The 23,041-nt window shown below is 46.1% G+C and overlaps 1 protein-coding gene across 3 annotated transcripts in view; it reads right to left on the bottom strand.

The window, feature by feature from the left end:
• Positions 1 to 9,538: 9,538 nt before the first annotated feature.
• Positions 9,539 to 23,041, bottom strand: part of VOPP1 (VOPP1 WW domain binding protein) — a 167,808-nt gene continuing 154,305 nt past the window's right edge. For all 3 annotated transcript variants that reach the window (XM_027957924.2, XM_060402039.1, XM_060402040.1), the window contains one exon: positions 9,539 to 12,001. In XM_027957924.2, the coding sequence (XP_027813725.1) occupies positions 11,811 to 12,001 (191 nt within the window). In that variant the 3' untranslated portion in view covers positions 9,539 to 11,810. The remainder of the gene's footprint in view (positions 12,002 to 23,041) is intronic.

Raw genomic sequence — 23,041 nt, 5'->3', positions numbered from 1 at the left:
TGAGGTATGCCTGTATTGCTATGAACTTTCCTCTTAGCACTGCTTTTATAGTGTCCCACAGGTTTTGGGTTGTTGTGTTTTCATTTTCATTAGTTTCTATGCATACTTTGATTTCTTTTTTGATTTCTTCTGTGATTTGCTGGTTATTCAGAAGTGTGTTGTTCAACCTCCATATGTTGGAATTTTTAATAGTTTTTCTCCTGTAATTGAGATCTAATCTTAATGCATTATGGTCAGAAAAGATGCTTGGAATGATTTCGATTTTTTGAATTTATCAAGTTTAGATTTATGGCCCAGGATGTGATCTATCCTGGAGAAGGTTCCATGAGCACTTGAAAAAAGGTGAAATTCGTTGTTTTGGGGTGAAATGTCCTATAGATATCAATTAGGTCTAACTGATCTAATGTATCATTTAAAGTTTGCGTTTCTTTGTTAATTTTCTGTTTAGTTGATCTGTCCATAGGTGTGAGTGGGGTATTAAAGTCTCCCACTATTATTGTGTTATTGTTGATTTCCCTTTCATACTTGTTAGCATTTGTCTTACATATTGTGGTGCTCCTATATTGGGTGCATATATATTTATAATTGTTATATCTTCTTCTTGGATTGTTCCTTTGATCATTATGTAGTGGCCTCTTTGTCTCTTTTCACAGCCTTTGTTTTAAAGTCTATTTTATCGGACATGAGTATTGCCACTCCTGCTTTCTTTTGGTCTCTATTCGCGTGGTATATCTTTTTTCCAGCCCTTCACTTTCAGTCTGTATGTGTCCCTTGTTTTGAGGTGGGTCTCTTGTAAGCAGCATATAGAGGGGTCTTGTTTTTGTATCCATTCAGTCAGTCTTTGTCTTTTGGTTGGGGCGTTCAACCCATTTACGTTTAAGGTAATTATTGATAGGTATGATCCCGTTTCCATTCTTTATTGTTTTGGGTTCAGTTTATACACCACTAGTGTTTCCTGTCTAGAGGATATCCTTTAGAATTTGTTGGAGAGCTGGTTTGGTGGTGCTGAATTCTCTCAGCTTTTGCTTGTCTGTAAAGCTTTTGATTTCTCCTTCGTATTTGAATGAGATCCTTGCTGGGTACAGTAATCTGGGCTGTAGGTTATTGTCTTTCATCACTTTAAGTATGTCTTGCCATTCCCTCCTGGCCTGAAGAGTTTCTATTGACAGATCAGCTGTTATCCTTATGGGAATCCCCTTGTGTGTTATTTGTTGTTTTTCCTTGCTGCTTTTAATATTTGTTCTTTGTGTTTGATCTTTGTTAATTTGATTAATATGTGTCTTGGGGTGTTTCGCCTTGGGTTTATCCTATTTGGGACTCTCTGTGTTTCTTGGACTTGGGTGATTATTTCCTTCCCATTTTGGGAAGTTTTCAACTATTATCTCCTCAAGGATTTTCTCATGATCTTTCTTTCTGTCTTCTTCTTCTGGGACTCCTATAATTCGAATGTTGGAGCGTTTCATATTGTCCTGGAGGTCTCTGAGATTGTCCTCGTTTCTTTTAATTCGTTTTTCTTGTTTCCTCTCTGATTCATTTATTTCTACCATTCTATCTTCTATTTCACTAATCCTATCTTCTGCCTCTGTTATTCTACTATTTGTTGCCTCCAGAGTGTTTCTGATCTCATTTATTGTGTTATTCATTATATTTTGACTCTTTTTTATTTCTTCTAGGTCCTTGTTAAACCTTTCTTGCATCTTCTCAATCCTTGTCTCTAGGCTATTTATCTGTGTTTCCATTTTGATTTCAAGATTTTGGATCATTTTCACTATCAATATTCGGAATTCCTTCTCCGGTAGATTCCCTACTTCTTCCTCTTTTGTTTGGTTTGGTGAGCAACTCTCCTGTTCCTTTACCTGCTGAGTATTCCTCTGTCTCTTCATCTTGGTTATATTGCTGCGTTTGGGGTGGCCTTTTAGATTCTGATAATTTGTGGAGTTCTCTTTATTATGGAGCTTCCTCACTTTGGGTGGGGTTCTATCAGTGGCTTGTCAAGGTTTCCTGGTTAGGGAGGCTTGTGTTGGAGTTTTGGTGGGTGGAGCTGGGTTTCTTCTCTCTGGAGTGCAGTGGAGTGACCCGTAATGGGTTATGAGACATCAAAGGTTTTGGGATAATTTTGAGCTGCCGGTATATTGAGGCTCAGGGAGTGTTCCTGTGTTGCTGGAGAATTTGGGTGGTATGTCTTGTTTTGGAACTTGTTGGCCCTTGGGTGGAGCTTGGTTTCAGTGTAGGTATGAAGGCATTTGATGAGCTCCTATTGCTTAATGTTCCCTGAATTCAAGAGTTCTCTAATGTTTTCAGGCTTTGGGTTTAAGCTTCCTGCTTCTGGTTTTCAGTTTTATTTTACAGTAGCCTCTAGACTTCTCCATCTATACAGCACTGATGATAAAACATCTAGGTTAAAGATGAAAAGTTTCTCCACATTGAGGGACACTCAGAGAGGTTCACTGAGTTACAAGGAGAAGAGAAAATGGAGGGGGTAGTTAGAGGTAACTGGAATGAGATGCGGTGAGATCAAGAGAGGAGAGAGCAAGCTAGCCAGTAGTCACTTCCTTATGTGCGCTCTATAGTCTGGACCGCTCAGAGGTATTTACAGAGTTATACGGGGAAGAGGAGAGGGAGGAAGTAGACAGAGGTGACCAGGAGGATAAGAGAGAGGAATGAGTAGGAGAGAGACAAATCCTGCCAGTAACCAGTTCCTTAGGTGTTCTCTACCGTCTGGAACACACAGAGATTCACAGAGTTGGATAGAGAAGAGATGGGGGAGAAAAGAGACAGAGGCCACCTGGTGGAGAAAAAGGAGAGGCCAGAGGAGGAGAGAGTGGTCAAGCCAGTAATCTCGCTCTCAGGTAAACTTGGGTAGTGGAGTTTGGGTTTTTAATTGTACAAAATTGGCAACAAAAACCTAAGAGCAAAGATTAAAAATCTGTTTTTGAAGACAATGGTCTGCTTTTCTGGTTGCCTGATGTCCTCTGCCAGCCTACAGAAGTTGTTTTGTGGAGTTTGCTCGGCGTTGAAATGTTCTTTTGAGGAATTTGTGAGGGAGAACGTGATCTTCCCGTCCTATTCCTCCGCCATCTTTCCCTCCCTCCTAGGCAAGACTATTTCTTAGGTGGTATTTCATACTCCATACTGCATCACCTGCAGAGGCCTGCCTGGGAGTCCCAGGGTGCCCTGAGGGACTTGTAAATTGCACATGTAACTAGGAATATATTTCCTCCATATCATTCTCTGGTTGTCAGCTAGGATCCCACACTCTGTGATGGCAAGATTTCTAGAGAAACAAAAATAAAATCAAAGAGTTTTAGATCTGAGAGGAAACTTCAATATTATTTTATAAGCAACTCAGAAAACTGAAGCCCACAGAGGCTCAAGACTTGCCTAAGGTCACTGATACTAGCTGGAAGTAGATAATGACCTTCAGCAAGCATCTTCTTGCTGCTAGCCCCTTAATTGAAAACACCCTGTGATAACTGAGATCAACCGGTACGAACACTGCTAAAATAATTAGAAAACAGCTTTTATTGAGTACTTATCAGGATTAGATACTATTTAGTCTTAAAAAAAAATTACTTTAGAGACTTCCCTGGTGGTCCAGGGGCTAAGGCTCTGCACTTCCAATGCCAGGAGCCTAGGTTTGATCCCTCATCAGGGAACTAGATCCTACATGCTGCAACGAAGATCGAAGATCCCAAGTGCCATAACTAAGACCAGACACAGCCAAACAAATAATAAATACATATTTTAAAAAAATTATTTCACATGCTTCTTACAACCACCCCACAAGGAAGGCTACTTACAGAAAATTTCTGATTAATAGGAATTAATTTTTTCAGACAATAAGAAATCTAGAAATGGTTCAGCTCTAGGAAAGCTGATCTCTCTCTGATCATTGTGGCCTTTCCAGCATGGTTGCAAGGTCAATGCTGCAGCTCCAGCTATCACATGAGTGATAAAAGCAGGCTGAGCCTGCATATGGTGGTGCCGGCCATCAGAGTCTCATTTACGGCAGAAGCAAAATCCTTCCCAGAGGCCCAGAGTGGACTTCCATAGTACTTATCAGGGGCTAAGACTGCACCCATGTTGCAAAAAGACTGGGAAAATGAGTGTGATGCTTGGCGCTTCGGGCTTCTATAGATGAGGCAGGGAAGGGAATGGGGCTTGGATTAAACCAGGCAACAATGGAGGTGTCCCTGTCCTCAAGGTTCAGTTGATGAAGCCAGTGTGCTCAGTGAGTAAGCGGCAGAGATGCTTAGACTCCAGAGCCCATGGTGAGTATGGCATGCTCACTGAAGAATGCGACGAGGACTCTGATGTTGCCAGGTATGAGCTGTTCAGACACTTCAGAGGTAGGATGTGTGCGTCCTCAAAGAATAGGAGTGAGGCTGCCCAGGGTATCACAACCTGAATGAAAAACTGAAGAAAGACTTCCAGGAGAAGGCCACAGGTGTTTGGGTTGGGCAGCTTAGAGAGCTTTTACTTACTCCACCTGTAATATATATTTAAAGCTACATCTGAAGTATCTACATACTTAATGCTATATATATTCAGTGCTTTGTTTACATATATCATAAATATATTTATTTAATATATGCTGTATTTCATTTTTCTTCCCAACCTTCTCTTTCCCATGGGAGCTTAGTCTTGCCAGCCTGGTCTTGTCAATCACACACTATTCAAGGTGTTTCTTATGGTTGCTGAGAGATTCGTGTAATAAATCATACAAATTAAAGAAAAATGGGGCTTCCAGCTCCTCCTCAAGTTGGCAGCTACACACGGACCCATGATCATAGGCAGTGCTGGCAAAGGCCGGCGGGACAGTGAATACAATCTTGCTAGTGGTAATATGTACCAAAAGCCCTAAACATGCTCTGACCCAGCAGTTTAAGATTTTATTCTGAGGAAATAAATGTGGATGAACATTAAAAATGGTCACAAGCAGGCTCAGCATAGCATTGTTCATAGTAGGGAAAAGTTAGCAAGAGCTTTTGCAAAAAAAGAAAGTTGGAGAAATGTATTAATATTATAAAGTTAAAAGTGAAGCAAAACATGTATGTAGGAAAATTACAAAGAAAAGTGTAGGTATTGGTAAGCGGTGCAATGGGCCAGATTCTCAGGGGACTCAGTCCTGTTTCCTAAGTGGGAATGTGTGTTCACGTCAGTATACTTGGTATACATTATCCAGTTGTTCCAGCAAACCCAGCGGCACCACAACAGAGCCTGAGTTTTCACGGCAGCCATCGTCCTGGGGGTTTGCTGGAAATCTCGGCCACACAGTCACGCAGGACCAGGCTTCCCCAGTCAGGGGTACTTTCCTGAACTCTGGGCGGCAGAGCTGGCACCGGAGCGAGAGCATCGAGGCCGCGGGTGTTCAGGGCGCCCAGGCCCTGCCCAACCCGACCCTGTCCACTCCTGAGCATCTCTCCGGCATCCACCACACGCCTTATGCAAAAGTCACACTCATGATTCTGAGTCTGCAGAATATTTTGTTGTTTAACAATGAAAAATAAAATGGAACAACCCCCCAAATTTGATCCGAGTGCGTGGGTTAAATCGACTGCTGAGCGGCGGTGTGGCGGGAAGCTACCAAATCCTTGCAGGGAAGAAGAAGCAGGCGGAGGTTTGAATGTCAGAAAAAGTGCTAGAGAAAAGCTGGTGACAAAAGATGGCTCGCTGTGTGTCGTCAGAGCCAGGGACCTGGAAAGCGACGGAAAGACGCACCTGCAGACCTAGGATGCTGCGGTCGCAGGATTTCTAGTTTCCCTTGGCCTTGTGCATTTTCTGCAGTGAGCTTGGATTACTTTTGCAATTAGATTAAAAATAAAGTTTAGTTTTGAGTAAAAAAATATCAGCAGGGACTTTGCCAAGAAGAGCTAAGCAGCGTCTTCTCCTGGAGCCTCCCCGAGGGCCATTCCAGCCTCTTCACGCGGGTGCGGTGCTCCCGCGGGGCTCGGGGCTGGGTCCTGGGAAAAGTGGGGTCCGAGGGGGCGGAGCGGGGCCGGGGTCTCCAGTCCCCGCTCCGGCGGTCCATCTGGGCTCAGAAGGCGCGGCCCCGGATCCCGGGCTCAGCATGGGGCTAGTGCCTGAGTCGCTGGTTGTCCAATCCTCACCACAACGCTGGGCGCCTCCGAAACCCCACTTTCCAGACAGAGAACCAGGGACACCGGGACGTCCCGTGACCCCAGTGGTCTAGACGACTCCGGGATAGAGCCTTCGGGACGGCCATCCCTGTGTGTGTACGGCTCCCTCTGTGCCCGCCAGGTCCTGAGGAGACAGGAGCTCCCTGCCTTCCAGACTCTGACTCTGTCACCCGACCGCCCCCTCACCCCTCGCACTTCTGCGCCTGCATTCTAGGTCCGGGTCCTAGATTCAGCAGAGACAAGTGCTAGCCGTCTGTGCCTACATCCTGATCACATTTGAGAGAAGAAACTCATTCAAGGGCATGCTTAGCAGGTTCGAAGGTATGAGCACTCTGACCAGAGAACAGGAATTTTGTAGAGTTCCTCCTGATAATGACAGGCATGAAAAGATAATGCTGCCTGTTCTCTCTTCCCTGGCTTGAGAGCAACTCACTCCACCCAGGATTTCAGTTTCCTTGGAGAATTTGGTGAGAACAAAATAGTGACAGCTGGTAACCGGGGGACATTTGGGGAAGAAGACCCCAGGGCTAGTCCTAGCACCATCTACCAGAGCTGAACACCTGATCTTGGGCACAATTTCCAGGTCCTGCTAGACCTGCAGTTTCTCCCCATGGGTGTTTGTTAGCAGAGCCGCTGGGGCCGAGCGGCAATGGGGGCAGCACCCCTCATGCTAGGAGCTCAGGAAAAACTCTCCCCGGTGCTTCTCAAGACCATTCACTTATAATCCTAACACTCTCGAGTTTTGTTACAGATTCTACAATATTAGATGTTTTAGAGAATAGGTTGGTTCCCTAGAAGCTGTAGACTGTCACCTGAGGTTGAACTTTATCTTTAACCTTTTCATAATTAATTCCCTTTTAACCTCACTGGATTTTGTTGCGAGTGACCCGCCAGAACACAGGAGGGGAGTATTTTCTTACTAACTCACTCCACATTGTCCCATAAAGCAGGCACTGGATGTGGAGTTACTGTGTACTTGGGAAGCAGCTGTTCACTGTGCTGGTGAATATAAAATCCAGATTGGATTTGGAAGACAGTATGGAAAATAATGTAACATTTCTTATTAATATATTCTATATTATGACATGTTGAAATAATATTTTGATACATTGGATGAGATTAAAATAAATTTCACCCTTTTAATGTAATTAATGAAAGTTTAGTATATTAGCTGATATGTTTTTAATGGACAGTCCTGGCCTAGAACATACATCTAAAAGCATTTCTCCTTGTAAACTTTAAAGCAAGATGGAAAATTTCTTTCTCCTTAAAAACATGAGGGATCATTTATGCCCAAGCACTTTTCAAAGGTACATACTTGGTATCCACCTCCAATTCCTGTACAAAGAGCAACAGGTCTGTGGTAAGTAAGAATTTGGGCTTCAGGACCTCAAGGCTGTTTGTGGTTTCAAGTCCAGAGAGGAAGAAAATGCAGCGCTCCCATGCACCCCGTTCCAGCTGAAAGGGTGGCTCTCCTCTACCCTCACTATACTATTGCTGATCACAAGATCAGGAGCCTTTCCTCACAGAAGGAAAGCCAGTCCTTTGAGGCTGGAGTCAGAACTCTAATCTACTAGTAGGGAGATCCAACAGGACCCAGCTTTAACGGAGGGGGGTTGTTTTGATAATCATACCCACTCCCATCATACCATTTTAAGAAAGGCTTTGAGCAGGATCTGCCCCAGACACTTTGGCACAACCAGTGAGGCAGGGGCATTATAATAAAGAACTGGGGCCGGGGTCAGGGAATGGCAAAAGATACACCCCAGTAATATGATGGACAAAATACTGCTTATCATTCATGGCCGGATCTGGGGCACTCACAGATCTCATTCGACATATAAATGGTAGGGAAAAACGTTGCCTGAGGTTTCTCCTTCCCAGCTCTGGTGGGCTCTACACCCATGACTGAGCAGCACACACCAACATTTCAGGATGGTAAGGTGACGTAGGGGCGGTGGCAGTGAATGGGGCCCTGTCAACTTCCACCTTCATATCTGGGATGTATTCAAAGCAAATTTGCTCCTGTTATACCATGGAGCTCATCTCCTGATGGGCAAAGGACTAGTTGGGAATGCATTCTCTCTCTCCACTTCAGTTTCTCTTGCTCAGGGAAATGTGGAGTGAAGGAGAATAGAGGATTTCTAACATTTGCTGAGTGACCATAAAGTGCCTGGTAAAAGCCTGGTGTAAGCAACAAGTAGTATGACCCTTGGACTGCGAGGAGATCCAACCAGTCCATCCTAAAGATCATTCCTGAATGTTCACTGGATGCACTGGATCCCGTGAACATTCCTGAACATTCAGTGAACATTCCTGAATGTTCACTGGATCTTCCTGATGCAAAGAGCTGACTCATTTGAAAAGGCCCTGAAGCTGGGAAAGATTGAAGGCAGGAGGAGAAGGGGATGACAGAGGATGAGATGGTTGGATGGCATCACCGACTCAATGGACATGGATTTGGGTGGACTCTGAGAGTTGGTGATGGACAGGGAGGCCTAGCGTGCTGCGGTTCATGGGGTCACAAAGAGTTGGACATGACTGAGCCACTGAACTGAACTGAGTATGACCCCATTTTGCAGTTGAAAAAACTGAGGTTTTGGATTCTTTGAGTCACTGAACTTCTCACATTTTCAGCTCCCACCTTCTCAGATGTGGGTTTCTTCATCAGTCCCATGCACCACCTTCTATTTCAGAAATTTCAGTTTCTGATCTTGTACTTTTTTTGCCTGGAGGACTATTAACATTACGGACTTTTGGAGTTCAGTGAAATCTGGGGGTGGGGACAGATGAGACTGAGTACTCTGTTGGTCACCTTTAGTCATTGACCTTTGATGTGTAAATGACCCTGCTCCCATTTCACTGGGGGGAAGTTGATGACCCGGGGCATGTCCAGTGAGATGTGTGAATTAGCTCTGAAAATCTTCTACCTGATTTCCTGTCCTGTTTTAAGGCAGCAAATTATGAAACACTTCTTGATAAATATTATCTCAGTTAGTAATTCATCTTAAATACTGCCTAACTGTAGCAGGTAGAGATATGTGAGAGAAATACAGTTTCTGACCAAATAGAATTAGATTTAAAAATCAAGGCCCCCTACCTATACAGAGCACAGGCAGCCCCCCAGATAATTAATGCCAGTACTAGCTATGAGTTTATGTAATTAAGGCTTCTGTCGTCCTGCTTACTTCAGATATTTTTTCCTTAGCTAGGTTTTTTTAATGTGTTGGTGAAACAAAAGTTCCTTATATTCTCAGAAAGCATATTATTTCCAGTTCTCCTGAGACTGGGTGCATCTCCACCTATTCCACCCCACTCAGCTAACCTCAGAGCCTGCTGTCTGTCCTTCAGAAACTTCATCTTTACCCTCTTTGCTAGTCCCCAGCAAAACAGTCAAATCACACGCCCAAATTTATTTTTATTGTGCATACATAGGAAACATAACCCTACCAAAAGAACAAAAAAGACAAATGAGCCAAGTGTTACAAGAGGAAAAGCATGCACAGATCTATTCCCAGTTCACTCCTAGCCATGGACTCTATGGGGCTTCACACACCAGAAGTTGGCTTGGACTGGCTCCAAGCAGTGGGCACTGTCCACCGACAGCATAGGGAAACAGTGGGCAGGACATATCACTGTAAAAGGAATTTCCACACACACTAACCACTGAGTGGGTTCTCACCAAGGTTCAAGGGAAAACAAAGTTTATCTCATACAAGCATGACTATAAAATAGTTGAGTGCTACCTAAATCATCCAGTCTCTTAAGATCATTTGGTATAAAAAAAAAAACAAACCCCCAAACAGAATTTCATCGTGGACATTTGGGTGCCTATGTAGCTGCACCAACTCCAGCTTGGGGGGTGCTTCCTCATCAGAACTGCAAAGGAAGAAACTGGAGCTGAAAATGCCAAACGAGTGGCCTGGAGGAAGAGAAACTTCTGGACCCGTGTAGTTATCCTGGGTTGTAAACAGCAAATGTTGTGCTCTGTTGTCTCATTCAAATCAAGGACTTGAGTGTGGGGAGGGACTGAAGTTGGGGACAGGAGTTCAGAGGTCACGCTCAGTGGTCAAAAGCACCGGCAGCAGCATCTATGTTCAGACTATTTCCAGTGTTCATCTGGCTCCAAGAGTGTCCCATGGAGTCCCTGGGGAGGCTTCCAGGTTCTCCATCCTGACTCTCTCTCCTACTCCAGCAGAGCAGGGACATGGAGACAGGAGTGGGGAATGAAAACGCTCAGCATCACTCTAGTGAGATGTCCTGATGCTCAGGTTCAATGACTGACAACCTCTCAAGAGGCTCTGATTACTTCATTTCAAAAATAAGCACCCCATCCCCACCCCCACCCCTGCCCCATTACTATACATACGTGTCTCCGCTATGATCGATGCTTTGCCCTTGCTATACACCACCCATCAGGTCTCAGTCTGGGTTTAAGTACACGATGGTGGGCGTAGCCTACGCAGAGGAGCAGAACTCCAGTCCCCTAACGATCCAGGACTACCTGTGATTCGAGGGCCAGAGAGCCTTCTGAGCCAGGTTTGCATTTCCAACCACATCTTTATTCTAATTTTGATTAACTCGTCAGTGAAATCTATTCAGTCCTTTCGGAAGAGGTCTATTTACAGTCCCGGGGTTTTGTGTTCCTGTCTTTTTCTTAGCAAGCTTCTCCTCTGCAGAGACTGGCATACACCTGCTGAGACCAGTCAGCCGGGGCCCAGGCTTGCCCTCCCAGGCTCAAGCCGCTGGCTGTGCTCCGCTGGGACACTTCTCTCCAGGGGCCGGCGTGGCTTCCCAGCCGGCCTTTGAAAGTGTCCATCACGACGCACTGTCAGGCCTGCCTCAGGGGAGGGTGCAGAGCCTGGCTGTGATCACAGGCCACAGAACTACTGACACCCAGGAAAGACTCCGAGTCTGACCTCAGGGCACGACTCCACACCACCTTCCCCAGATGCACTGAAAACAGCTCCACTTCCCCCCAGGTCAGACCAAGAGCTCACGAAATGCAATGTCCAGTTTGAGGCAGGAGGCAATTTCCCATGAATTTAAATACCTTCCCTTAGTGATTTTCGGGGAACTACAGACATCAAATTGGCCTGATTCTAGAGCCCCATCTCCCTGAGGTATAGCACACCAGTGCTCTCCAAGCCCTGGCGGTACCAAGGGCAGCACTCTGGTCTTCAGGAATGGAAGGGGAAGAGGGGGCTCGGAGGCTGCGCCCCGTCATCATTTTTAGAAGAGGAGACTGCTGGCTCTGCAGGGCCTGGTTTTAGCCGGCAGCCTGCCGTGTGTGTGCAGGGTGCCTGGGCCATGGGCCCCCCCTCACGTCCCCACGCACTCACCCGCACCGCCTGGCCTTCCGCCGGGGTTTGCCCCCTGCGGGCCTGGGCAGCCAGCTCAGGGGGGCAACCCTCAGGACTGTCCACTCAGCCAGAGCACAGGTTACGTTGGAAACAGAAGCAACAGAGGAGACACGGGGTGAATTGAAATATTGGTCCTCCAAGGAAAACTTGAGAGGAAGCTGTGCTTTGAAGATATCAAAAAGGAACTTGCCCTCAGTGGCTCATAAGACCTTTTCTGGAAGTGAGCAGTGACGGGGCAGGGAGAGCAAGCGACGGCCTCGCCCTGCCTCCCAGCCACATCACACAGGCAGGTGCTGGCGGCTCCCGGCTACTTGGTCTTCACCACCTGCTCATATGGGGGTGGGGGCGTGTTGCAGTAGGAAGGGGGCGGTGGGTAGGCCGTGCTTCCCTGGGATGAGTTGGGCTGGACCTGGAAAGCCATCGCCACGGGGTTCCCAGCAGGATTCATCCCCGATCCTCCGGGGTCGGTGTAGTATGGCAGCCCCAGCGGCTGGGCTCCTGAAAGACAAACAAGGAGATGAGAGCACAGCCTGGCCGGGTGCCGGGTGAAGACCGCTGCCCTGGTCATGCACTTAGCGGACACGTATCGCGGGCCAGCAAGCCCAGACACAGGAGGGCTCCAGGGTGCAGGGAACAAGCAAAGGTGAGATGCTGGCCCAGCCTCCTGAGGCGGCTCCTTCACAGGGCAGATGGCCAGAAAGCACCTCAGTCCACAAGGGTGCCCGAGTGTTGGAGGGATGATAGCGGGGTCAGGCGCGGTGGAGGCCAACCCACAACCGAGGGACAACCAGAGGAGCTCTGCCAACACTTGGGGACATGCACCAAAAGATTATCAACACAGACAGCCCAGCAGCCCTGAGAGCCTGGAAAGCCAGGATGCCGAAAGGTAAGCCAACTTAGAGAGAACTGAGCAGAGGACCTGGGGTTCCCAGCTCTTGACTAGAAGCATCACAGGCCCCTCCACAAAGTTTCTGAGAACAGTGTGCTGAACTACGAGCTGCACTCACACCTGCTGGGTAACATTTACTCAGGGCAGAGCACCTGTCATCCAGGTGAACCAAATTCCCAGACAGGGAGACCACCTAGGGGCCTGAAGTCAGTGGGGTGTGTTGACAGGTCTGTGGGCTCTCCCCTGCCCTGGATGCTGCAGAAAGATGTCTCAGGGAGAGGCAGGCTGAGCCCTGCTGCAGGCCAGGGTGCAGGACACAGCGGGGCAAGAGTGCACAGATGGTGACAAGAGGGAATATCTAGCCCCAACTCTTGTTTAACAGTAGAAATACCCGAGCTGCTGTGTTGAGCCTATTTCTTGGATCTGCATTTTCTGATCATGTTGATAATGTGATAGAATACTGACTAAATAAAGAATCAAGAAAGAAACCATGGGCTCCGAGCTTTTCGTGGGCTTAGCTAAGTTCACGAGTGAATCAGATGCATCTGAATTAGGCCACATTCAACCCAGGGGATGCGCAGCACCAGAGAGGTAGTGTCTGCCTGTATATTATGTGGAACGTTTTTTTGTACAAATCTCACTCTGCTACAGTTTAACTGAATAAAGGTCAGATTCCTGGAAAGATGCCCACCAAAGTGAGCAGGATGTCTTGGAAATCTACAAATGAGCTGAAGGAGAGCATAGGACAGAAACATACAGGCAAAGAGGCATTCGGGGTGTCAGGAGGAGCGCATCAGCCACAGATGGACCTCGATCTGCTCCTCCTCTCAAACAGGCTTCTACTGGTGCGTCTTCCTGTTGCCAGGAGATGTGTTTGTTCACAAGCCCATGACTAGCCAGGACCATCCACTTCTCAAGGGCAGAGATAGTTTATTTATCTTTGAATCTCTGTATATTTTATACAAATAAAAAGTTAAAGATGAAAAAGAGACGCTAATGTAATAGTCTAGGAAAGACACAAAAAAATCTTTGAATATGAGACAAGAAATGAGAGAACGAGGGGTTCAGGAGGCGTATCCAAGGACCGGGGACCAGCTGAGTGTGAAGACCATGGGGAGGAAAGGCCTGCCTAGGAAAGACCTGGCTTCCAGTGTTGAGGAGGGGCCACCTGGCAAGAGAGGGGACAGAGGGCAGGGGTCTGCAAGAGTCCGAGCAGCTCTGGAAGCCTTTGGTATGGAAGTGGTAGCAGAGACATAGCCGTGGCCAAAACTGCCCAAGGAAGAGCGTGTGGAGGGGGCCAGAGGGTGACAGAGGAGAGGACCGATACTCCTGACAGGAGAGACACAGGAGGTTCAGGCGGACGAGGAGAATGAGAGGAGGCTGGGAGGAAAGTGGAACGGCGAGGCAGGAGCTTTGTCACTAGGAGGGGGAGGAAAGGGCAGGACGAGCAGTACTACCTGCGCACCCCGAAGAGGACCCTCATACTTCTTGCCAGTAGTCTCAGCACTGAGGCTGGCACAGAGGCCCAGCTGCTGGGGCAGAGAGCTGCTCCAGGGTAAGGGGCAAAGACCAGAGAGGGGATGGGTGTTGGCTAAAGGGGTACAGGACAAGGGGAGGTGTATTTCTTTTATTCCTTAAACTGTTTTAAATTAAGGTATAGTTGGTTTGGGTCACTGAGTTGGACACGACTGAGCGACTTCACTTCCACTTTTCACTTTCATGCACTGGAGAAGGAAATGGCAACCCACTCCAGTGTTCTTGCCTGGAGAATCCCAGGGACGGAGGAGCCTAGTGGGCTGCCGTCTATGGGGTCGCACAGAGTCGGACACGACTGAAGCGACTTAGCAGCAGCAGCAGCAGCAGCACATGGCGCTGGTGGTAAAGAATCTGCCTGCTAATGCAGTAGACTTAAGAGATGCAGGTTCTATCCCTGGGTTGGGGAGATTCCCTGGAGGAAGTCACGGCAACACACTCCAGTATTCTTGCCTGGAGAATCCCATGGACAGAAGAGTCTGGAGGGCTACGGTCTATAAGGTTGCAAAGAGTCAGACACAACTGAAGCAACTTAGCATGCATGCATGAGCTGTACTTAGTCGCTCAGTCGTGTCTGACTCTTTGCGACCCCACGGACTGTAGCCCGCCAGGCTCCTCTGTCCATGGGATTCTCCAGGCAAGAATACTGGAGTAGGCTGCCATGCCCTCCTCCAGGGGATCTTCCCAACCCAGGGATCAAACCATGGGCTCCTGCATTGCAGGCGGATTCTTTACGGTCTGAGCTACCAGGGAGGCATGCAAGCGAAGTTGATTTAAAGGTTATATTAGGTTTCAAGTGTACAACATAGTGATTCAAGATTTTTACAAATTATACCCCATTTAATGTTATTACAAAAGAATGGCTATATTTCACTGTGCTGTACAATATATCCTTATTGTTATTTTTTTTAGACAGTTTGTTCCTCTTAATCCCCTCCCCTACCTTGTCCCTCCCTCTGTCCCTCTCCCCACTGGTAAGCACTAGTTTGTTATCTATGTCTGTGAGTCTGATTCTGTTTTATTTGTTTTATTTTTTGGATTCCACATACAAGTGATAACATACAGTATTTGTCTTTCTCTGACTTACTTCACTAAGCATAACATTCTCCAGGTCTATCCATGTTGTTACAAATGGCAAAATTTCATTCTTTTTTTTTTTATGGCTGAGTAACAGCCCATATTGTGTGTGTACACACACCCCAGGTCTTCTTAGCCATTCATTTGTTGATGGACACTTAGGTCAATTCCATATTTTGGCTACTGTACACAGAATATTGGGGTGCAGGTACTTTTCAAGTTAGTGATTTCATTTTCTTTGGATATTTACCCAGGAGAAGAACTGCAAGGTCATGTGGAAGCTCTCTTTTTAGTTTTTCGAGGAACCTCCATGTTGTTCTCCATAGTGGCTGCACCAATTTATAATCCCACCAATAGTGAACAAGGTTCCCTTTTCTCCACATCCTTGTCAACTTAGCCATTCTGACAGGTGTGAGGTGATATCTCAGGGTGGCTTTGATTTGCATTTCCCTGGTGACTGCGGATGTTGAGCATCTTTTCATGTGTCTCCTGGCCATCTGCGTATCTTCTTTGGAGAAATGTCTATCCAGATCCTCTGCCCATTTTACAATTAGGTTGTTTGGTTACTTGTTTGAGTTGTATAAGCTCTTTATATATTTTGGATATTAACCCCTTATCAGATATACGATTTGCAACTATTCTCTCCCATTCAGAAGACTGCCTTTTTGTTTTGCTGATGGTTTCCTTCACTGTTAAAAGCATTTTACTTTGATGTCCCATTTGTTTATTTCTGCTTCTGTTTCCCTTTGTCTTAGGAGACAGATTCAAAAAAATGTTCTGCTGTGATTTATGTCAAAGACTGTCCTGCTTCGTGTTCTCTTCTAGGAGTTGTATGATTTGGGGGCTTACATTTAGGTCTTTAATCCATTTTGAGTTTATTTTCATATATGGTATGAGAACATATTCTAATTGCATTCTTTTAACATGTAGCTGTCTAGATTTCCCAGCACCACTTATGGAAGAGACTGTCTTTTCCCCATTGCATATTCTCAAGACAGAAATATTTTTAAGGACAGGAAGTGCCTGAACATGTTTATATAGTTAGGGACAGAAATATAGTAAAGACAGGATTTCTAGGGAGAATATAAGCTCAGTGCAGGTTAGGGATCTTATATGCCTGGTTCAACATTTGAACCCCACTGTCTAGCCAAGAGCCTGGCACACAGGAAGGCACCTAGTATTTTTTGTCAGATGGGCAGAGAAGCCACAGGCAGCAGCTCAGAGAAGCAGCACAGGGACCCAGAGCCTCCTGGGTGAAGGAGGCCCAGGTGCTCGCACTGCAGGCCACGGGGGTTGGTGATTTTAACAGACAGATTCCCAAGTCCTCAAAGAAGAGATGGTCACAGATGGTAGCAAAATGGTGTTGGAGAATGGAGGAACCAGATTGTTTGGGATTCAGTGTGTGGTTTGGGATTATTGGGGCTGTAAGGACATAAAAGTGAAGGTCAGGAGCCAACAGGACACCAGGACCATCCCTCTATCTTACAGGGGGTGGAATGTGGGGGAAGAGAACTAGCCCTTACATCCTGAAGGTGTATGGTAGATGGTTTGTTTAGTTAGAGAAAGAAAATAGAGACTCTGTGAAGAAGCGGAGTCAGAGGAAGACTATTTCTCCAGGAGACAGAGAGGAAAGGATCAGGAGATGTGAGTAAAGCAACTGCAGCCGCACAGTGGCCTGGCTGTCTTCCCAAGTGTTAATGCCAATCTGCATCGAACCTCTATCACATGGGAAGGGCGTGGTGTGGGCACAGCAAGGGTATTGCTACTGCATCCATATTCTTGAAGACACTGAAGCTCAGCCAGACATAACCTGCCAAGGTCACACAGCTACTATGTGGAGGCACCAGAACTGAACCGAGTACTGTCCTGTGAAGCCCAAGCTCTTTCCACGGTGACACGTTCTCACAACAGGGTGATGAAATGGGCCTCCCTCCAGCTGGCGAGGGACAGCAGACTACGGAAGGCTAGGGATACGCTAGACCTGCATTCTGAGCAGCATCCCAGGACTGAGGGCTTAGCTCAGGGCTGTCACCAGCCAGGATGCGCTGGGCTGCGCTGGGCTGCACTCTATCCCAACCACACTGTGCTTCTCAACAAGCTGAAGTCGTTTTACTCCTTATTGCCATCCCCTCTTTCCTCCTTGACAGTCTGTGTGAGATTCGAGACGGAACCCTAGATTCAGCAAACATTAGTCAATTACAGCAGCTCCACCTGAGTGGAACTGGTCCACTGATGCTGCCACGCTTTCCTCACAGTGACCCTGCTGCTAATCCACCAAGCTCACTGGCCACTAACTGAGGAGGAGGTGAGCCAGGCCAACCTTTTCTTGGGATGCCGAAGAATCCAGCTCGCCATAAAGAATGGAGTGGGAGCATAGGAGGGGTGAAGACCACCTGAGAAGGACCAAGTGGCTTGCAAACCCAGGGCCACCAGGTCCCCGCAGCTCTCCTAAGTGACCCATCTGCTCCCTGTATCTGTACAACCAGCTCAGCTCAGAGTGGGCTCTAGTGTTCTCCCCTCCATATACTACCTGCCTCACACAGTTTAATCAGAGCTCAGATGCCAAATTCCTACATCCACCTCCTCCAGCCAGGCTGCTTCTCAAGGTTTAGACAGGTTTCTCAAACACGTTCCAGCAGACACAGAGCTCGTCTTCCCACCCATGACTTGAACGTCCTCTGTCACCACAGCCACCAATTCACTCACAGGGCTGTAAGCTGAGTTCCTGTACTAGGGGTAAAAGGCCCTCCATCTTCGGGTCCTTACTTATTTCAGTCTCAATTCCCACTGTCCTGCCAACAACAACCAACTGCTAGTATCCTGCTCACCTCTCCCAGACCCTCATCAGAAAGCGGCCCCTAGTGTTAAAACATGGAGATCACTCCTCTTGCAAAGTCTTGGCCCATCTTCACACCACCATCCCCGGCCCCTCAGCCTCTCATCTGACTAATTCCCATTTATCTTTCAAGCCTCAGATCAGAAGCACAGCTCACTGGCTATCACCACAGTCCTGACTGGACTAGGACCCCTGTCCTCTTGGCACTCAGAAAAGAATCCACACACTAGGTCCCACAGTGTAGTAGAATACTTTGAACTTATGCACACAAGGAGAGGATTTAACTCACCTGGGAACTCTTAGGACCCAAGCCAGCATCTGGCATTGGGACAGTCATCCCATCCCGGAGACAGGTAAGCGATGGAAGGAGGAGGGATGGTGCCTCTGCTCTGAACTTGGCCTCTGCTACAGCATGCTGAATACTTGCGGCAGCTTTGTGAGACATGCCTGCTTCTGATGCCCAGCAAGCCTGCATCAAGCCTACCTGCTGCCCCTGAGGATAGACGCGTTCGAAGGGATGACTCCACCTCCCCATCACAAGCGATGGGGGTGGGTGTGGGCTAGGGCTGTGGTCTTTGTACCAGAGATGTACTGAGGGCATGTCTGGAACATTCGTGCAGCACCGTCATTCACACTGGAAGGTAATGAGAAACGATGACAAGTGTGTCTGACTTAACTGGACAGTTATGTTAACAGTCTCATCACACGGGAACTGGAAGGGTGGGGTTAAAACATCTGAGCATGGAGATGGAGAGGTACTTAGAATAATAAAGAAACAACAAATGGGAGGTGGATAAATTCTGTACTTGTCAAGAACATAAACCCTCAGGTGAACAAACACAGGGATGAAACTGCTAGAAAGACTGGTTGAGGGCACAGACAGCGGGAGCGGAGGCTGCACTCTCTTGGGGCGGCATGAGGCTCCTGGGCTAGAGGGGGCATCGGCTGGCATGGGGGATGTGTGTGTCCCAAACGTTCACTACCTTGCTCATTTGGCTAAAGCAGAACCCCTGACAATATACTGATGTGGCAGAATATCCCGAATCTCGCAGAGAAGAGACACAGAGAGGAGACATACTCAGTTTTGACTCATTCAGGGAGGTGGAGTGACGAAGACATCATGGTATGTGTGAAAACCACAGAGAAAGCAGGCCAGGCAAGAACAGGTATGTGCCCCAGATGAGAGAGACGATTTCAAAAATGTCCCCCAAACATACACGATTCCATGGCACATGACTCTGGAGTTCAAAGCACTTTAAAATCATAACTCATCAATGGAGCAGGATAGGAAGCCCAGGGATAAACCCAGGCACCTATGGGCACCTGTGATCTGTGACAAAGAAGGCAAGAATATACAATGGAGAAAAGAGAGTCTCCTTGATAAGTGGTACTGGAAAACTGGACAGTTACATGTACAAGAATGAAACATGGAACACTACCAAGTGCCATACACAAAAACAAACTCAAAATGGTTTAAAGACCTAAACGTAAGGCCAGACACTGTAAAGCTCTTAATGGAAAACAGCAAGAACACTCTTTGACATAAATCTCAGCAAGATCTTTTTTGACCCACCTCCTACAGTAATGAAAATAAAAACAAAAATAAAGCAATGGGAAGCTTTTGTACAGCAAAGGAAACCATATACAAAATGAAAAGACAATCCTCAGAATGTGAGAAAATACTTGCAAATGAAGCAATAGATGAGGGATTAATCTCTAAAATATACAATGCAGCTCAATATAAAAAGCCCAGTCAAAAAAGAGCAGAAGATCCAAATAGACATTTCTCCAAAGAAGACATACAGATGGCTAACATCTCTAATTATTAGAGAAATGCAAACCAAAACTATAATCAGGTATCACTTCACATCAGTCAGGATGAACATCGTTAAAAAATCTAAAACAATAAATGCTGGAGACGGTATGGAACAAAGGGAGCCCTCCTACACTGTTGGCGGGAATGGAAATTGGTACATTGAGTATGGAGAGCAGAATGGAACTTCCTTAAAAAGCTAAAAATAGAACTACCATATCAATCAGCAACTCCACTCCTGGGGATATACCCAAAGAAAACCATTATTCAAAAAGATACATGCACGCCAGTGTTTATGGCAGCATTATTTTCAATAGCCAGGACATGGAAGTAACCTAAATGTCCATCAACAGAGGAAAGGACAAAGAAGATGCATTACATATATACAATGGAATATTCAGTTCAGTTCAGTTGCTTAGTCATATCTGACTCTTCAGCCATAAAAAGAACAGAAAAATGCCATTTGCAACACAGATGGACCCAGAGATTGTCCTACTAAGTAAGTCAAAGACAAATACCATCTAGGAAAAGAATACAAACAAAATTATTTACAAAACAGAAATAGAGTTACAGATGGAGAAAACAAACATGGTTACTAGGGGGCTAAGGGAAGGGGAGGGATAAATTGGGAGATTGGTGTGCTATACATAAGATGATAACTAATAAGGACATCCTCTATAGCACAGGGAATTCTACTTAATAATCTGTAATGGCCTATATGGGGACAGAATCTTAAAAAGAGTGGATACACGTATAACGGATTCAATTTGTTGTACAGCCGAAACTAACACAACATTATAAATCAACTATACTCCAAGAAAAAATTTTAGAAATATAAAATAATATTAAAATATCTCAAATCTTATTATCTATCAAAGAGAATAATTTGCAAACTGAAACAGAGATTTAAAAATGAGAGAAAATGAAACTCCAAGATAAGTAAGGGCTGGGTTTTGGGGAAAGCATTCACATGTCCTGGTTGACATAGTACCACAGTGTAGAAATGAGGAAAACCCATACTTAAGCTCTACAGTAATGCTTGCTTCCCTGATGGCTCAGATGGTAAAGAATCTGCCTGCAGTGTATGAGACCCAGGGTTAGATCCCTGGGTCAGCAAGATCCCCTGGTGGAGGGCACGGCAACCCACTCCAGTATTCTTGCCTGGAGAATCCCATGGTTAGAGGAGCCTGGAGGACTACAGTCCACAAGGTCACAAAGAGTCGGACCTGACCGAAGCAACTGAGCATGCATGTATGCATGCCACAGTGGTGCTATACATGCATGCGTGCTAAGAGCCGGACGCAGCTGAGCGACTAAGCATGCATGCACGTGCAGTATCAGGCTGACAGGCATACGTGCATGCTCGGTCACTTCAGTCCTGTCTGACTCTGTGACCCTGTGGACTGTAGCCCTCCAGGCTCCTCTGTCCATGGGATTCTCCAGGCAAGAATACTAGAATGGGTTGCATTGCCCTCCTCCAGGGGATCTTCCTGGCTCAGGGATCAAACCCATGTCTCTTACATCTCCTGCACTGACAGGAGAGTTCTTTACCATTAGTGCCACCTGGGATACTATGAGATATACATTCAGTTCAGTTCAGCCATTCAGTTGTGTCTGACTCTTTGTGACCCCATGAATCGCAGCACGCCAGGCCTCCCTGTCCATCACCAACTCCCGGAGTTCACTCAGACTCACGTCCATCGAGTCAGTGATGCCATCCAGCTGTCTCATCCTCTGTCGCCCCTTTCTCCTCCTGCCCCCAACCCCTCCCAGCATCAGAGTCTTTTCCAATGAGTCAACTCTTCTCATGAGGTGGCTAAAGTACTGGAGTTTCAGCTTTAGCATCATTCCCTCCAAAGAAATCCCAGGGCTGATCTCCTTCAGAATGGACTGGTTGGATCTCCTTGCAGTCCAAGAGACTCTCAAGAGTCTTCTCCAACACCACAGTTCAAAAGCATCAATTCTTCAGCACTCTGCCTTCTTCACAGTCCAACTCTCATATCCATATATGAACACTGGAAAAACCAGAGCCTTGACTAGATAGAACTTTGTTGGCAAAGTAACGTCTCTGCTTTTGAATATGCTATCTAGGTTGGTCATAACTTTTCTTCCAAGGAGGAAGTGTCTTTTAAGTTCATGGCTGTAGTCACCACCTGCAGTGATTTTGGAGCCCCAAAAAATAAAGTCTGACACTGTTTCTACTGTTTCCCCATCTATTTCCCATGAAGTGATGGGACTGGATGCCATGATCTTCGTTTTCTGAATGTTGAACTTTAAGCCAACTTTTTCACTCTCCTCTTTCACTTTCATCAAGAGGCTTTTTAATTCCTCTTCACTTTCTGCCATAAGGGTGGTATCATCTGCATATCTGAGGTTATTGATATTTCTCCCAGCAATCTTGATTCCAGCTTGTGCTTCTTCTAGCCCAGCGTTTCTCATGGTGTACTATGCATATAAGTTAAATAAGCAGGGTGACAATATACAGCCTTGACGTACTCCTTTTCCTATTTGGAACCAGTCTGTTGTTCCATGTCCAGTTCTAACTGTTGCTTCCTGACCTGCATATAGGTTTCTCAAGAGGCAGGTCCAATTTATAGATTTTTCGCTGATGGCCAAAAGTGTTATATATCAATAACTTGCCTGGGTATCTTCTTCCTCTGGACACTTCTGGGTCTCAACCCTTGAGGGGTCCATCCTGAAGCCCAGGACACATGGATACAGCAATGCCAAAAGATGGCCAGTGGGCCTGGGGGACCTGAGCTTCTGCATGCTGCTAAGCATGAAGGTAAACCAGGAGCCCCGTCTCTGTGATTTTTTTGTCACAAGAGGTACCTCTTATAAATGATTTTAACCTGGCAGCCAAAACACTTGAACTAATTCTTGCAGAGAACATTCTCATCATCAATAGACAAATCTCCCCACTTCATAACTTGCTCCCTTCCTCTTCTAAGGCTTCTGGTTTTTAATTTATTTTTATGTTGTATCCATTCATTTTCCAAAATTGTTTCAGCTACTAAAAATATTTTGCAGTTCATCTTTCAGGACTTTTTTAGGTATATATAAGCTGATATATTGTTTGCAAAGAGAGACAGTCATGTTTCTCCTTCCTGATGAATAAAATTTTCATGTTAATGCTTTGACCAAGAATTTCTAGAACAGTGTTAAACTTTGTTAGTAAATATCCTAATTTTAATAGCAATACTTGTACTGTTAAACTAAGTATGTTGTTGGCAACAGGTCGACGGTACAAAGTGAGCTTATTAGACAACTACTAAACATTTCCATTCAAAAGTCACAGCTGGTAACACTAGGCTTAGGTGTACCACTGAGAACTTGGTCCTCACCTCCAATGACCCCAAACACATAGGCTAAGGCTTCATAAAAAGCCTT

Source organism: Ovis aries, chromosome 19 (assembly GCF_016772045.2).
Source record: "Ovis aries strain OAR_USU_Benz2616 breed Rambouillet chromosome 19, ARS-UI_Ramb_v3.0, whole genome shotgun sequence".
In the NCBI taxonomy this organism is placed as follows: Eukaryota; Metazoa; Chordata; class Mammalia; order Artiodactyla; family Bovidae; genus Ovis; species Ovis aries.
The sequence above is the reverse complement of the archived record's forward strand: the minus strand, read 5'-3'. Positions and strand labels throughout refer to the sequence as shown.